This window comes from Lytechinus pictus, chromosome 3 (genome assembly GCF_037042905.1).
Source record: "Lytechinus pictus isolate F3 Inbred chromosome 3, Lp3.0, whole genome shotgun sequence".
Taxonomy (NCBI): Eukaryota; Metazoa; Echinodermata; class Echinoidea; order Temnopleuroida; family Toxopneustidae; genus Lytechinus; species Lytechinus pictus.
In genome coordinates, this window is record NC_087247.1 from 15,037,209 (window position 1) to 15,055,001 (window position 17,793).

The 17,793-nt window shown below is 35.4% G+C and overlaps 1 protein-coding gene across 2 annotated transcripts in view; it reads left to right on the forward strand.

The window, feature by feature from the left end:
- Positions 1-2,527, forward strand: part of LOC129257762 (DNA topoisomerase 2-binding protein 1-A-like) — a 40,961-nt gene extending 38,434 nt beyond the window's left edge. For both annotated transcript variants that reach the window (XM_064096473.1, XM_064096474.1), the window contains 2 exons: positions 103-236; positions 695-2,527. In XM_064096473.1, the coding sequence (XP_063952543.1) occupies positions 103-236; positions 695-782 (222 nt within the window). In that variant the 3' untranslated portion in view covers positions 783-2,527. The remainder of the gene's footprint in view (positions 1-102; positions 237-694) is intronic.
- Positions 2,528-17,793: the final 15,266 nt, after the last annotated feature.

The window sequence follows — 17,793 nt, forward strand, 5'->3', positions numbered from 1 at the left end:
CCATGTATCAATCAAGTTTGTTTGATGTAGAATGCTCTCATTGTGAGTTTTTCCATCTTGTAGATGAATTGAATAGCATTTCAACATCTTTTACCATTTTAGGTTGCCCTTGATGAGTTGGTTCAGTCTGGTATCATGTGTTTGAAGCCTGAATATATTGCTGATTATCTGGTCCTAGACCCAAGCCCAGATCCAGAAAACTATATAATCAGCGAAGCCAAGCCTATCTTACAGAAGTAAGTGTACATTCTACTTTACTTTCTACTTAAGTTTCAAAAGTAAGTAAAAGAAAAAAAAAAGAATGATAATCTTGCATATGATTATGATAATGATGATGATGATGATGGTGGTGGTGATGAAAATGGTAATTGTGGTGGTGGTGGTGATGATGATGATGATGATGATGATGAAAATGGTAATTGTGATGGTGATGATGGTCATTGGTGATGATGAAGGTGTTGGTGATGATTATGATGATGGTGGTGGTGATGATGGTCATTGGTGATGATAAAGGTGGTGGTGGTGGTGATGATGATGAAAATGGTAATTGTAGTGGTGGTGGTGATGATAATGCCACAGTGTGACACCCATGCCTGTTATGCAGGCATTGTGATTGTTGCTTTTGCTTTTATCACTTTTTTCTTCTGTTATTGTTATGTTTTTCTTTTACCATTCTTCCATCTTGTTTGCTTAGGCTTGTGGAGCAAGCAGGACCAGCTACCAAACGCAGAGGATCGGAGCTCGCTACAACGCCAAGAAGCAAACGAACAAGGCATCGCTAGTAGGAGTTCATGCAATATATATGATCTGTGTGGTGTATTTATGGCCAACAGTTGTTATTAAATAAACACGGGACCACTAAACTTATAAACAACATCACTGGTATCCAGGGTAATCAGGGAATTTCTAAGACTATAGATGAGATTCTTCCTGAGCTAGCTACAACACTAAGAAGCAAGGGAACAGGGCATCGCTAGAGAGACATTGGAGAATATCTAGGATCTGTGTGGCGTATTGTTGCCAAAGCTATGATATCTAGCAAAAATGAGACCAAATCAGTCCAATAGATTTTTTTAAAACCTTAGAAAATCAGAATATTGCTGACATTCAGGGAATTCCTGAAGCAACTTGTCAGTTATTTTCTTAACAAGTTTGTTCTTAGCCAATCAGATGAAAGTAGCTTATAACAAATAACAATTAAAGTCAAATGATGCTCATTCCGAGCTTGTCTTCAGTTCCCAGTGGGACGTGCTCACCGATTTCTTCGCAGTGAAAATCGTGAATATTTGTTTCATAAAGTACTACCCAGATTAGCTAGTCTAAATGTCTACATTGGGTGATTTCTAGGTCGGTGTTGGCGTTGGTGTTGGAAGCACAAATTGGATTGCTTCCCGTAGATCCAAAACCTATTCTGAGTTTGTAAAACCGAACCAGATCACATTATTGACATCTCAACTAGTGAGTGACTTTTGCAGGACCATCTTCATTTTATGTTTGGTGTTATACTCGTGTACACCATCACCAAAACGTCAACACTGAACTTGAAATCACTCATTTGGGATTACTCCTATCATCCCTGAGATCCCTTTTATACTGGATTGAAATCGATTGAGAGGATTATTAATTTCAATATTTTCGTCTTTTTTAAGGTTTTAACTAAATGCAATGTACTTTTAAGTCAAGCACTGTGTATACTGACCACTTCAATGCACTGCAATGGAAGAAAAGTAATGAGGTAGATTGTTAGCATAGATGTTTGATTGTAAAGTGTACATGTATATTGACTTTCAAGCAAGTAATAATTGAGTGATTATAAATATCGCCTTTTGCTTGCCTCAAATAGAAATAAGAAATGCACAATTATGAAATTACAGGAGGTAGATGACTATCCAGTAGCAATAGAAGAAATACATGTAGCTTTCTCTTAATTGAATATGTATATATAGAGTACCGAAGTGTGATGTCAGTTGCCATGGTGTCATGGCGGGCTGGTTCTCAACAGTCGCAGCTGACGATCGTCTGTACACATTTGTATGACTTTGGCTCGTCTGAAAAAATAGGTTGCAAGCGATCAAATTCCGATAGCAGCCATTTTCTCCTATGAGAAACACACGCTTTCATTCGGCGGGTTCATTTGTTTAGAACCAGGCCGCCATGAAACCATGGCAACTGATGTCATCACTTCGATACTCTATATGGCCCACAGAAACCTGTATGACTCTGATTGAGAAATTGACTTTACAGCAGTAACATTATATTCTACTTGATCAAGTTAGTGTTTCATAAAGCTGTTTCCCATACTTATTTATAAACATAAATCACCACGTTTTTATAATAGTTGAGATGTGAGAATTTTGTGCCTTTGGTGTAAAAAGTTCAATAAATTTTTATGTATATGCTACTTTTATTATGAAGATAAAGGACTTTGAATGTAAATGAATAAGCAATGTTGTAAATATATCTATTAATTAATGAGATTTTTAACCTGATGATTATGTGAATAAAATGTACGGATTATATAGATTAACTTAATTGGTAGAGTGTTCAATTTGGTCTGTGTTTCTTATATAAAGTTGATGCATTTATTTAAATCTAAGGGGTATTTCAGTTCGGGCCAATGAATATGCAATAGGTTGAGTGATGTCTTGTCCACACTTTCCCACACTTAAATGAAATCTTTATTTCGTATTTTCATACATAATTATGTGTAAGATGTCTTCTTGCCTGTGTACCAAAATAAGTTGCAGCAATGAATGATGTTGATCATGAGTCAGTCCAAATTTATCATTCTTGGAAGGAAAACTGGATGAATGGATGGGTTGGTGGATGGGTGAGATGGGTGGGTGGATGGATGGATGGATTGGGTGGATGTGTGGATGGATTGGATGGGTGGATGGTTGGATGTGTGGGTGGTTGGATGTGTGGGTGGATGGATGGATTGGTTGGATGTGTGGATGGGTGGATGTGTGGATGGATTGGTTGGATGTGTGGATGGATTGGATGGGTGGATGGATGGACAAACATGCAAGTTAAATATAAAGTTCTCATACACATAGTGAGGGAGCAGGGGAGAGGTAGGAATGGAATGATAAATAAAAAGTGCATAAGCACATTAATTCATGTGACTAGACAACCCCCGGCCTCCTTTAGAAGAGACATAATACCAAGGGCCTTGATAGTTTCTGAAAAATAGAATGGGTGATAGGACCCCGGCCCCCCCCCCCCAAAAAAAAGATAAATGAATATTTTAAATATATATAAAATGGCTATATAATAGGTACTGTACATTTTTGTGCGCGACAATTTTTTTCCTTTTGAAGTGAGATGTCTCTTTCACTGTTAAACCTGCTTGTGAAAAGCCACAAAAGGCAAAATGAAATTATAAAGGGCCAAAGGAAAGGAAATTATTCTTAATCTTACTGATCTTAATGAATAGATAAAACTAAAATAATGGTTGTCAGAATCTGCAAATTAACGTACAATATATTTTATTTGTTCCCCTTGCTTTCGCCCCCCAAAACGCCGTTTCCACCTATTGTTGGAAAATTCAAATTGTTTTCTCTCTGAAATATCTGTACAAACATCTTCCCCAATCCATGAAAGAGGGGCCGCAAAATCGTTCTTTTTTGTTTTCCATTAGCGTGTAATCTGCCTTGCCCCCCTCCAAAAAATTAATGGTGGGGGAAGGGGAAAAGGAAGAGAAATTAAGAGAAGGAAATGAAATGAGAAGGGGGAAAATGGATGGGAGAATAGAAAAGAGGGGAAAGGGGAAGGTAGGGTAAGAAAAGCGAGAGGGGAGAGTGGAAATGGAGAGAAGAAATAAAGGGAAGAAAAATATTAAGAGAAGGGGGTAATGAAAGTTAAAAAAGGGGGAAAGATGGACAATTTAAAGGGAAAGGAAGAGGTGAAGAAAGAAAGCGGGAGAGACAGAGAAAGAATCTTAAGAGCTAGAGAAGGAGGGGATCGAAGACGGAAGGAAGGAAGGGAAAGTTAGAAAGAGAAGGAAAATAATGGAAATTAAAGGAGAGGGGAAATAAAGGGAGGAAGAGAGAGAGAGAGAGAGAGAAAAGGAAAATGGGGAGAAATAAAACGGGGGAAAAGGGAAATTAAAAAAGGGTCAGACTGCGCGCCATATAGATGACGTCGGTTGAATAAAGGGCGGAGGTTCTGAGCTTTTTTGTGTCTGAATTTTCCCACACAAAGGAATGTAAAAGAAAAGAAAAACATATAGGAAAAAATAAGTTTTGGCAGGCGAGGATCTATAGAGGGGTGCATGAGGGGACCTTATACCCCCGTCCCACAGTTGAAAATGGGGGAAAGAAAGAAGGGAATTGTGAATCGGAAAATATGCTTTTTACACTGCATTTCCTTAACCCCATACTATCCTTAACCCCATACTATCTTTTTTTTCGATTCACACTGTCTTTTAAAGGGGAATCCAGCCTTGGCCATAAAATGTTGTGTTGGGAAGGAGAAAAATAAATTAAACAAAATGGTGAAAGTTTGAAAGAAATCGGACAAGCGATAAGAAAGTTATAGCTGCTTTGAAATTGAGATCACTAATACTATGTAGATTTCAAATTGGCAACTGGGTAAGTAAATTATGACAAGGGGCAAGGACAACTTTCCCATAGGCCTTGTACTTTATTATCAGGGATTTGTGGTTTTCTCCTAAGTACCCATTCCCCTGGGGCAGTAATCTAAATATAACCCAGGTAGTATATTGTTTTATGTCCTCATGAAAGAAAAATATAATTTGAAATAAAACTTTTGGGAAAAATGACATTTTAGCCATAATATGTATTGGAGTACATGGGAGAGTAGACCTTGCCTTACATCACTACGACATCCCATATGCGGCCAATTTGAAGTCTCCATGGGTATAGTGATTACCAATATTTACAACTTTTAAAAATTCATAACTTTCTTGTTGTTTGTCCAATATTGTTCAATCTTTCACCTATCATCTTGTCTGATTTTTCTTTTCCTTATAAAAACAAGTTTTTATTTGAGTTGGATTCCCCTTTAACCCCATACTATCTGCTCAACCGTGGTTAATGCCCTAACGCCGGACGCGAAATTATTTTTCCCACCGAGTTCTGGACCAACATATGAATATTCATGACTGGCGTCTTCGGATTAAGAGTACGCATGCGCGTGGACTTTGCCTCGACCATACCAGTGCCGGTCGTAAGCATTCACGTTGCTCAGAATGAATTAGCATCGTCAAATTACCGGTACCCTTACATAGTTACATAAGCCTTATATGCTAGACACTCTTTTTATTACGAAATCTTTTTATTGTTACGAAATCTAAATCATATTACGTAACTTACGTCATTAAAGGTCTATTACCCAAAAGCGCGCACTATACATTCATAACAGCATTTTGCGCACCTAGCAGTGGTTACCAGGCAAGCCCCCGAAGCTACCGCCATTTTGTTTAATCCATTAGAAGCTAAAATAAGCCCTCATTAATATTAATTTCGTACGATGCTCCCTCTTCAACTGTGGTTTTGTACGTGTATTAGACAATACGCACATCAGCGCAATGACAAAGGTCAACTTGGCAAATTCATTAATGTATTCATTTTGTTACGCGCTCGTGACGCGAAGGATTCAGCGAATCAGGCAAGCGCAAATCTGAGACGATACTTTGCGCTCTATAAAGTATCGATATCACAAGCGATATCACTGAAAAACAAAGCATTGTTTGTATTGCGTCTTATAGGAATATGCTAATTCTAAAAGGGAAGATGAAAAGAGTAGATTAAGTCGTGATTAGGTAAAGAGGGGACCAGTGCTTTGCCATGTGGTCATTTTCAAACATAAGTGGACATGGGGGTGAAAATTAAAACTTGCTAGAAATCAGTAGGCTTCCATGGTTTTTGAAACTAGACATCTCGAAGTATGTTTTTCCATTTTAGTTACATAAAATTATTGATTGTGTCTTGAGATACAGTGAATTAAGTGCAAGGGAAATTTAATGTTACAAAATGCAGATTTTTGCATTAAAATTCACATATTGCCTATCACAATATTAAATTTGTATTAGAAGCCTGTTTGTTGGCAAGATACAAGTTTTGTATTGTATCTAACCCCTAAATAAAAAATAAAAAATTATCTGAAGTGTTTTTCTGAAAAAAGTAGATCTTTAAAGTTTTCAAAACTGGTTGTCGTGTCACTCACGTTTTAAAGACAAAAAGTTTTCTAGAGCTGTGTATTCTGAAAATTAATTTATCCCAGTACAGGAGCAAATACAGTTTTCCCATACCTTATTGTATATAAAGTAACTTGGTCCAATGTGTTAAGGTTAAGCAATAATTAACTGTTAAAGTTGTGTGGTGTCACTCACAATGTCGTGTCACTCACGAAATGTCGTGTCACTCACGGTCTAATATTGTGTATAAAAAAGCACATCGAATAATTTTTAAAGCATTTTACGAGATAAATCCAGGGATGGAGTCAAAATGTTGTTCCTGACATCATTTAGGCCTATGTAAGGCAAATATTTTTTCCATTTACCCAACTTCACCCCTATCAATGGAAATATTGAATTTGACGTTGAGCTCATCTATCTTCTTTCCTCTCCAAGGTTTCCTCAGTTTCAAAAATACATTTCCATTCGTGTGAAGACTCAGATCCTAATTCATATTTTAATGATGTACTGAGATAAAAGAATATAATAACATAACACAAAATTATGAATATTTTAAGAGAAAAACCACTATACTTAGTAATGAACATATTTACAGTGCATAAAGATTTGGTGATGGTTCAATTTTAATAGTCAGGTATGACTTGAACATTCTCTGTCTCCAATACAGAAATGAGCAGAACGTTCATCTATCTTTTTAGGAATGTTATTTCTTTGTCTTACTAATTAAAGGTTTAAAGCTAGCAAGGTCAGGGATCTTATTTTGAAATGTGCAGAAAAGGATAAAATATTCTAATGGGAGAGAAGTGTATGAAGAGATCTCCGTGAACACCAAACATTCTTTAAAAATCAGAAAAACTCTTTCAACTTCTGATTAATTAAAAAAAAATTAACCCTTCATGCCACAAAGCTTGTATTCGAGGACATGAAATAAACAATTTTTTGCAAGAACATCTCAGGTGAGAATATTCTGAGATTTAAAAGAGCATTTTAGATATTGCTGGAAGTAGCTACATGCCTGGTTCAAAATCATTCTTTGTTCGGCCACCATTCATATCATTAGTGATGAACTAGGGTCTGCATAGCAAACTACTGTGAGCGGGCCGATGTGGGTTCGGAGCAGATTTGCATTACACACAACAAATTGATAGAGTAAATTATGTATATGTTGGTACCAACAAGTCCTAACCAAGACCAAATTTTGCATTTAAGCAACTTTGGTGAGTTGCCATGTTTTCATGTAGATCAATTTTTCTTGGGGGTACCCTGGTTAGAACTGAGCTGGACCTCATGGGGAAAAAGCTATAGAAGTATAGGGGGAGTATTTGATGGTTGGGGATGCTGAATTGAATTTCAGTGCAACATCCAAGGGCTCATCAAAGGAAAGGCTAATGATAAGTAGTTGTAGGTAAGACCATAAGAGTGTGCTGTGGCTTTTTGCAAGAATCAGGTACTGACTATGCGTCTTTCACCTCGTCGCTTTCCATGTATTACCCGTGGTTTGGTTTATTATCAAATATGATAATTAGCAATGAAAATCAGCTTGCAAGATTCCTGCTGAAAAAATCATAGCTCTGAATTTTGGTACAGTGCCTTTGGAGGGGTCCACATACAAGCAGTGTTCAGGAGAAAACCAATGCTTGATGAGTTGAACTTGATCCCTATTAAAGTTTCACAAGGATTTGCTAATAGTCCATCTGAAGTGTGCAGCCAAGTAACTGTGGTTTGGTACAGTGTACAAAAAAAGACATTGAAGCTGCCAAGTCCTATTTGGACAATGCCTCAAATATTTATTAAGGAGGATAATATTGTAATCCAATATTTCAAGAAAAAGGAGATATACATGACATCATTGGCAACCAGACCATGCCAGATGATGCGAGTGACTATTGAGAATACCTTTCTTACAATGAAAAATTATTCCATCAGTTGTGGATGCTGAATTGTAAACCTGTAAAGTAAACTGTCATATACAGATATGTAGAAAGAGTTAAGTTTTGAATGAAATCAGGCCACAAAAAGAATGTTTGAGTTGATGTCAATGCCAAGACCACATAACACCTCCTTCAAGTGCCTCCTCCTCCAAAGAGGAGAGTGGTAGAAGCCCGAGTGTGACAATAATGCGGTATGGTATAGGGAATGTGAGTTGATGGGCAAATATGACCATAAACCAAGAATAAATCATTAGGATAACACATTATCAACTTTGAAGAAGGCAGTTGTTATGTAATTAAGCTTGTTTTTTGGTTGATGGGATTTCACTCTCGTACATCATGCCAAAGATACTTTCGTTGTTGAGATAAATGTTGTATTTTTGCACTTGTCGTGTCACTCACGTTTTGGATGTCGTGTCACTCACGGTATATAGGAGGGCACCATTTTCCATAGAGAAGGTTTGATTTATTCTGACTATATGTGCTAGATAGGTACACTATTTTCGTACATGTATGGGTACTAACAGTATTCCTGGACAGCTACTTGGGCACGAATCCAATCATAAGTGATAATGGTCAGAAACCCATGTCCAAAATTTGTCGTGTCACTCACGCATCATTTTTCAATCATATCTACTAAACAAATTGTAGAATTCAAATCAAACTGGTAGTGGCCCATGCCAGTCCTGCATTGTATATAATAGGGTAGTCATGATTGATTCATAACCTTTAAGTTTAAAGATATGAGCCCTTAACCCTCTCCGATTGTCGTGTCACTCACGTTTGAAAATGACCACATTCCAAAAATGTTACATGTTAAGATATACAGCAATCTTAGTGTCATTTGGCAACACCTTTCTAGTTGAATTTTCTACCATTTTACTCATTTAAAAAAATATTGTTTTTTTAACAAGAATTTTTAAAAGCATTATTGTGAAATGTACTTATGAATTGCCAATTTCTTAATAAAATAGTGATTAATGATTTTATTACTTTGCCATTTTAGAGAGTGTTTAAGTTGCTATTTAAGTTTTATACTTTAGCTCTGGCTGTTTGAATTTAAAATGTGTATTGAGAATCTCCCTAGACTTTCTTTTCTTTTAAATATAACTTTTTAATTGTATCATAATGCATGTGCTACCATTGTTCATTATTATGATAGCCTTGTGGACATACAATGTTCCATGGGCCAGAAGTGGAAATTGAAAAAATTAAAAATATATTCTACTGGTTACTCCCTGAGCCTAGATAAGAGTAAAGATTAATTTAGTAATAGAGATTCCGGGAAAACTGTAGTTACATGTATAACAAGTACATGTACCACAGTAATTAGTGCACAGTGTTTCGTACACTCTGTGGCCGACCAATCCCGTAGCACTACTGCGTATGAATTCACAATAATGGATTAATTTGCGCGCAAAATGAAACGCACAGAACACCAGCCTAATGTTACTTGAAATTGAATTGAAAACAGCCCCACTAGCTTTCCCAGATGGCGATTTGCACATATTGCATGTATGTATTTGAATTATGAAATATACATTGCATGCGAGACTGTCTGATGCATTCCAGATCTGTATTTTTATGATGTCTTTTGTGTAGCTCCAAGGAGTAGGTCAAAGGTATTGAATATCTCCTTGCAGACAGGTCATATCTGAATTGTTATTTCTTTGTGTCATGGTAGGTTATCAAGTATCAAAACTATCATTTATTTATGCATAAAATTGGAAATTATTTGCAAGTATTGTGATTCTTATGCTTCATGAGAATTAATGGGCAGGTCAACTCAAACAAAAGTTGATTTTTTTAAATAACAAGAGAAACATCAAATGAGCTCAACACTGTAAATTTTATCAAAATCAGATGCAAAAATGAGAAACTAATGACATTTCAGAGTTGTTTAATTTCACAAATCGGTTATATTCACATCCCAGTCAGTATGTAATTTAGGAACCGATGATGTCACCCATCATTAGTATATTTTTTAAACTTTATTTTTATGAAATATGAAAAGGCAATTGTGGAATTGCCATTATTGTAATTTAATGTGATTTTATGTAGAGTCTCATTGTCAATTCTGCAGAAAAAAAGAAAAATTGTATTATTAAAAATTCAGCAAATTTTAAAATGTCTTAACTTCTTGGGGTGTGTTTAGTTGGATGTGCTTTAGACCAACATTATAGACCAACATTTATCAGGTAAGAACTGTTATAAATTGAGATGAGAAGTAACTCATTGCTTAAATATTAAAGTTTAAATTCAAAATCTGTAATGAGCTAGGGAAGGACAAAATATCGAGACAACCCAGATGTGAAAAGTGATAGAGGGAGAAGATTTTTCTTTCTTTTTTTTGATGCTCCGGGCTGAAAATATTTATGTCTAAATCAATAAAGTAAAATTCACAAAGCAAAGTGCTGAAAATTTCATCAAAATCAAATAACAATATTTATTAAAATTTTGTGAAAACAGTTATTTGCACATCGTCATATTTATTAGGTGGGCTGATGAAGTCACATCCCCACTTTTCTTTTTCTTATGTTATTACATGAAATCATAAATGTTTCATTTTTTCATACATGTGTAAATGATGTCGCCATTATGATGAAAAAAGTTGTGGTAATATATAACTAATGCACTTAATCAGTTGTCATTCCAATTGTTTTAGTTCTTGGTAGAGCAATTTTGAATAAACCTAATTTCATATAATAATAAAATACTAAAGAACAAGTGGGGATATGACATCATCAGCCCACCTAATGAATATTCATGAAGACATTCCTAGAACTGTTTCACCGGAATAATGCAAATCTTTAGAATTCAATAACCTTGTTATTTGTTGTCCAATTTTGATCACATTTTCAGCATTTTGCTCTGAATTTTACTCTATTGAAGTATAAATACCTCCAGCATGGACCGTCCCTTTAAAGATGAAAGAATAAAACTTATATTCTAATTGATTACAGAAAAGAAATGGGTGACTGATTATCATTAGATTAGAAGAAGGGGATTGAGAGGAAATATTATTCTATGAAAAGAAGGGAGAGATGGGGAGACAGTTTGAATAGGTTGGGGAAGAATGTTGGGAGAAATGACTAAGTATGAAAGTGTTGAAATGATTAATGAAAAGAAACAGAGATATGGAGAGAGAAGGAAGTATAGAGACAGAGGGATAGAAATATGATTTACAAGAAATCTTTAGCAACAAAGGAGAAAATGAGGAATGGCATAGTTTCAAGTTAGTGTTCACCCCACAAAAATTTTGATTTGAATCAATAGAGAAAAATTCCATGGAAAAATCAAACAACCATGACGCTGAAAATGTAATCAAAATCGAATGCAATTTAATAAAGATATGATATTCTAAAGTTACGCTTAAAGTTTTGCACATTGACATGCACACGAGAGTCAATGATGTCCCTCACTCCCTATTTATTATGTTTTTTTATTGTTTGAATTGTACAATATATTAAATTTTACAGATTTGACAATAAGGACCAACTTGTGTGAACCATAAAACGTTACGATTATCATTGACATTCAAAAGTGGTCAATTTTCAGATTGGTTTAAAAGAAACCAAAATACATTGGAGAGAATTAATCAAATATCAGAAAGAATGAAATGAGAGGAGCAAACTTGTTTCATCAAGATCGGTTATGAAATAAGTGAGTTGTGGAAGTTTGAAAGTCTCCTCGTACTTTCTATGGGGATCCCCGAATTGGCAAACATCATTCCAAATGGCTGATTTTGTGGACAACTCTCCATTTGTTTTGTATACAAATATTCAGATTTCCCCCTTTATTTTACATTTTTCACATTATCTCCTCCTGACCTTGACATATACAATGTGAATTGCATTTTCCCAGGACAAATGTTGTGCTCAGGAGGCACGATGCAATTTAAATGATAATAGAGAAAATCTAAATATTTGTGTACAACAGAAATGGAGAGTTGTCCACTAAATCTCTGATTCTGAAGCATGGTGGCCAATTTAAGGATCCCAACAGAAAGTACAATACTTTTTATTCATCCATAACTTACTTATTTCTTAATCTTCTCTTCTTCGGTTTCCTTGAATATCAGAATTTTGGTCCTCCGCAAGCAATTCGAAAAATTACATCTCCCAAATTAACTTTACAGTTGTTAACATGGAGTTACTTTGATCAAATAGAAAGTAGACAATTGCATATCTAAATTCCCAAGGCCATTTGCTTTTGTGAATATGAAATTTGATCTGCATGAAATTGTGATTAGATTTTTTTTCAGTTTGCACAAAAGACTCAATTAATGTCATATCTCAATTTCAAGTACATTGGAATATTTCCTTGAATTTAGAGTTCATTCATTTCATTGGAATTAAAGGGATGGTCCGGGCTGAAAGTACTTATAGCTTAATAAATAAAGTAGAATTCATTGAGCAAAATGCCGAAAATTTCATCAAAATCAGATAACAAAGTTAATGAATTTTAAAGTTTGGCAATCTTTTGTGAAAACAGTCGTCATGAATATTCATTAGATGGGCTGATGATGTCACACCCCCACTTGTTCTTTTGTATTTTATTATATGAAATAAGTTTTATTCAAATTTTTACCTCAAAGAACTAGAAAAATTGGATTGACAACTGATTTAGTGCATTAGATATTTATTGCTGCAACTTATTTCATTATAAGGGAGACATATTATTCACACAAGTATGAAATAATGAAAAAATATGATTATATGTAATAACATAAGAAAACGGAAAGGGGAGATGTGACATCATCAACCCACCTAATGAATATTCACGATGACTGTTTTAACAAAATACTGCTTAACTTTAAACTTCAATAACTTTATTATTTGTTATCCGATTTTCATGAAATTTCCAGCATTTTGCTCAGTGAATTCTACTCTATATCTAAGATGTATTTTCAGCCCGGATTATCCATTTAAAGAGATATGGCTGCTGTTATGTTACTCATTTTTCTATCATTTATATCTTCTTACAAAGTGTAACACTTTATTTATTAGGTGTTCTTTCAGCAGTGCCCAGAGAAGATATGTCAAGATTATTCTATGTATACTAAATGAATTAAATCCAATACCATTCCAATATGCTGAACATCTGGTCAGTGCATTACTTATTTCTCTTTTTTTTATAAATAATTTGTTTGGATACTCTAATTTGTCGCGTTGATTTTTTTTATCCTAATGGTTGAAATTTGAGAGTCTACTCAAACAGAGATCAGACAAGAATACCGGATTAAATGAATTAATCTGCATTTTATCATGGGGACATGTAAATCAGAAATCGACGACACTGATCTCAAAATAAGTGAACAACCGGGATGTCCATTTGTACTGACCTGATCGTAACCTCTCCAATACTTAAACCTATATAACAACTGATTCACTTAAATATCTATTACCCTCTTACATCGGTAAACAATCCCTCCACTATCCACTCTCTATTCTGAACCATTTCTTTGCTAAAGTAGACGCACTCGCTCTACGATAATCGACGTAAAATATGCACATATAATTGTTCTCAGAATCCAATCACGCTCATTGTCTCAGTTCCATACGTCACCATATTGTTCAGTCTTTGATGAATAGTTCATACTCTGAAGAATCGATGCTTTAACGACAAAGTCCGAAAGTCCTGCTGTCGCCCACCTTGCTAAACAGCACTCTATCGGCGTCTTAAGTCATGTATGTCGAAGTTAAGGATGGGGAGAGGGTACATCCTGCCCAGACTACGTGCCATCTAAAATTCAATAACGGCCAGAAAACACTACTATATGGTTCAGATTCTATGAATAGTTAAAGGGGAATGAAACCTTTGGGATAAGTAGGCTTGTGTCAAAACAGAAAAATCAAAGAATAAAAACAAAGAAAGTTTGAGAAAAATCGGACAAATAGTGAGAAAGTTATGAGCATTTGAATATTCCAGTCACTCATGCTATGGAGATCCTCCCATTGGCAATGCGACAAGGATGGGTGATGTCACATGTGAACAACTTTCCCTTTGATGGACTATAAAATACCCTCAAAATGTATTTCTGCTTTTTCTTGTGGTGATACAAACTCTTTATCCATAATGTATTCTTTAAAAATCTGTATTACATGCCCTGCTATAGAAAGAACACACGATCTACTGATAGATGTGATTAAAGAGGCAATTTAAGTAAAATATATACTAAGTAATGGGGACAGTTGTTCATAAAACAGTTATATGCACATCCTGGTCGGTATGCAAATGAGGGGACCCACTTACTATTTCTTTTGTATTTCATTATAATATGAAGTATTTCAATTTTCTCCACATTGTCATGATAAACAAAGTTTTATTCGTCCCTAAACATGTGGACCATTGTTTTAATATTTTGTGGTTCAACCAAGGGGGTCCTTAGTGTCAAATCTGTGAAAATAGAAATATTGTATACTTTAAACAATAAAAAAAAGAAATAGTGAGTTGCATATCACTGAGTTGTGCATATAACTGTTTTGTGAAAAATAAGTGAAACTTTGAAATATCATAACTTTGTTATTTTACATCCGATTTTGATGAAATTTTCTGCGTTATTCTTGTGTGATTTTCTCTATTGATTCAAATCAATTTTCCTGGGGTGGACTTGCCCTTTAAAAACGTACAAAATGCTAATTACTCATTTTGAAAAAAAAAATTGATCATTATCATGATGTAACTCACATCTCATAATGCATTTTATGTTAAGTTGAGTGGGACCAATTAAATAAAATTCTACCAAAATATTTTTCAGATTGTATTTGAACTTCAAAGAGAAACCCATATAGTTTTATCGTTCATTTTCTATTTTTTTTCTTATGAAAACTCAGGAAAATTAAACAGGAATAACAACGTTGATTTGTCAATCCTTTTTTAATGCTATAAAAGGCAACCACTGGAAATAACTTTGCTTGATAAAACTATGGTAATGTTTTGTTATGCCTGTATATTTTTATGAGAGAACTATGGTCCTGTTACATTAAAGTTACTCTTATGGTAATAACTTCGCAATCCGATGGCAACTACCATGGTAATGCTGATAAACAGCCAATCAAAATAAAGGATTCCATAGTGGTAACCTTTATGCAACGGGGCCTTAATTGAGGTGTCACTTGTCACCCACCCCCCGAAAATTCAGAAACAAGTTGATAAAAATGACACCTTGTTGAAAAGGGCAGTGAGGATCTTGCCTTATTTTAGCCGTTTTGTAGCCCTTTTCAACACCCCCTTTTGTACAGCCGTTTTATTTGTAGCCCGTTTCTCTTCCTTTGTACAGCTGTTTTGTGGCAATTTTATCGCCCCTTTGAAAAACAGCATGAAAACAGCAAGTTATACCCATTAGGTGTTCTCCTGGGGAGGGGTCAAATGTATTGCTGTACATGCGTGTGGCCAAATTATTTCCATACACCCCCTAAACGAGTTTTTTGTGTGTGTGCAAAATAACCCCCTTAACAAGTTGTTTTGCGGGCTTTATTTACACATTTTGGCCCCTAAGCAAAAAACATGCCCTAAACACATTTGGCTAGTCTTTAAAAAAAGCTTTAGAAAAAACAGCCTAAATACGTTTGACCCTGCGATTGACCATTGACCAGTTTTTCAAGACTACCCCTTTTTTTAATTCGGTGTTTTTGATACCCTTAACGGGTGCACGCGCGTCCCGCGTCCAAAACTGAAAAAAAAACACCCCCTTTAAACGCGTTTTTTTTTTTTTGGGGGGGGGGGGGGGGTCATGCGTGTGTACAGCAATATATTTGACTAGCCCCCCGTGTTCTCTAGACACTCTAAATTGCAAGGATTTGAAGTAAATTCAGGTGGAATGTAGTAAGGGACCAATCAAAACTTGGAGTTAGTTTTTGTCTCGCCTGCATAACAGAGTGAGACTTAAGGCGCCGCTTTTCCGACGGCGGCGGCGCACAGTGGGCCGGGGCGAAACAAAAATGCGCCAAAAGTTATTTTGGGCAATTTCAGATTTTTAATTTTTGTCATGCCCAGCTGAAAGACAACACTTCAGTAAAATATTTCATTCGGGAATTGGCATAAAGGTTGTTAATTTCCTACCTCAAATTGTAAAATGTGACATTTTGCGAAATGACGAGTATATGACAACTTAGTTGAAAAACAAGCCACTTCACAGGAATTTTTTCATGTAGGAATCTGACATGGCACCCACATAATCCTGATATATTCTTTTTTGTGTGTGAAAGGGTTCAAAGTAGATAAAAGACACATTTCAGGAGGTTTCTAAGATAACTATTCCTCGAAATAGGCGGATAATCCATGTTTTTTTGCATTTACATTTAAAAAGTTTAGATTTCCGTTTAAATTCTATCATCATCATATTGCCAGATGTCTAAGCTTTAAGTCGATACTAAATTTAACTGCCTGTTTTTACCCGTTTTCATGTTGGAGCCGATTTTACTTGACACTACTCCCCCAAAACCTGTTCAAAAACGGTCATTTTTATACCGCGCAGTCATCGCAGCGCACCGTGTGGGGTGTACATTGCCGTTCATTTTTGCACGGCGAGGACGATTCCCCTTCCATTCCATACAAATGACATGAATTCCGGTCATAATGAAAACAAAATAAAGGTTGACAATGCATATAAGTGCTACCCGCCCCTCTTCCAGAGATAAAATTTACTTGTAGAATAATTTCAGCCGAAAGCGCCCTTCTCACAGTCATGATAGTAAAACATTCGTAGTGTTATATACTCTGCGTTTTACCCAAGTCTACAACGCTTGATAAAGCACGGTTAGTATTTTTCAGATTTTTAAGTATTTGTTTCATCTAATTATCATTTTTATGCCATAAATTATTTTCCGGATCTCATACACAATTTTTAGGCATGTGACAGAGAAGGCATGTGAAGCATAAACCAACATTCACTCTGGTCAATCTTTAAGTAACACATAACACAAAGTTTATATATTGCACATTGTTTAGCGTAATTTGTCTTTTCACAGAATTGTTTTAAGTAGCCAATCAAAATTTGGTATCAAAGTGACGTCATATCGGCTTTAAATTATGTTCAGTCGATTCTACGCCCAAAATTACCCTAAATCAACATGTTAAAGTAAAAATATAACCCGGAATATAATTTTGGCGCACTTTCAACTCATTCTGGCCCACTGTGCGGCGACGTCAACACCAAATCTTAACTGAAGGTTAAGTTTTTTTTAAATGACAGCATAGAAAGTATATGAACCTAGTTCATGAAATTTAGCCATAAGATTAATCAAGTATTACTGAACATCCTGCCTGAGTTTCAGGTCACGTGATCAAGGTCAAAGGTCATTTAGAGTCAATGAACTTAGACCATGTTGGGGGAATCAACATCAAAATCTTAACTGAATGTTAAGTTTTTGAAATATCATCATGAATTAGATAATATATGGACCTAGTTCATGAAACTTATACATAAGATTAATCAGGTATTACTGAACATGCTGAATATTCTGCTTGAGTTTCAAGTCACATGACTAAGGTCAAATGTCATTTAGAGTCAACGAACTTTAGCCAAATAGGGGGTATCTGTTGAATTACCATCATAACTTTGAAAGTTTATGGATCTGATTCATGAATCTTGGACATAAGTGTAATCACATGATTAAGGTCAAAGGTCATTTAAGGTCAATGAACTTTGGCCGAGTTGGGGGTATTTGTTGAATTACCATCATAACGTTGAAAGTTTAT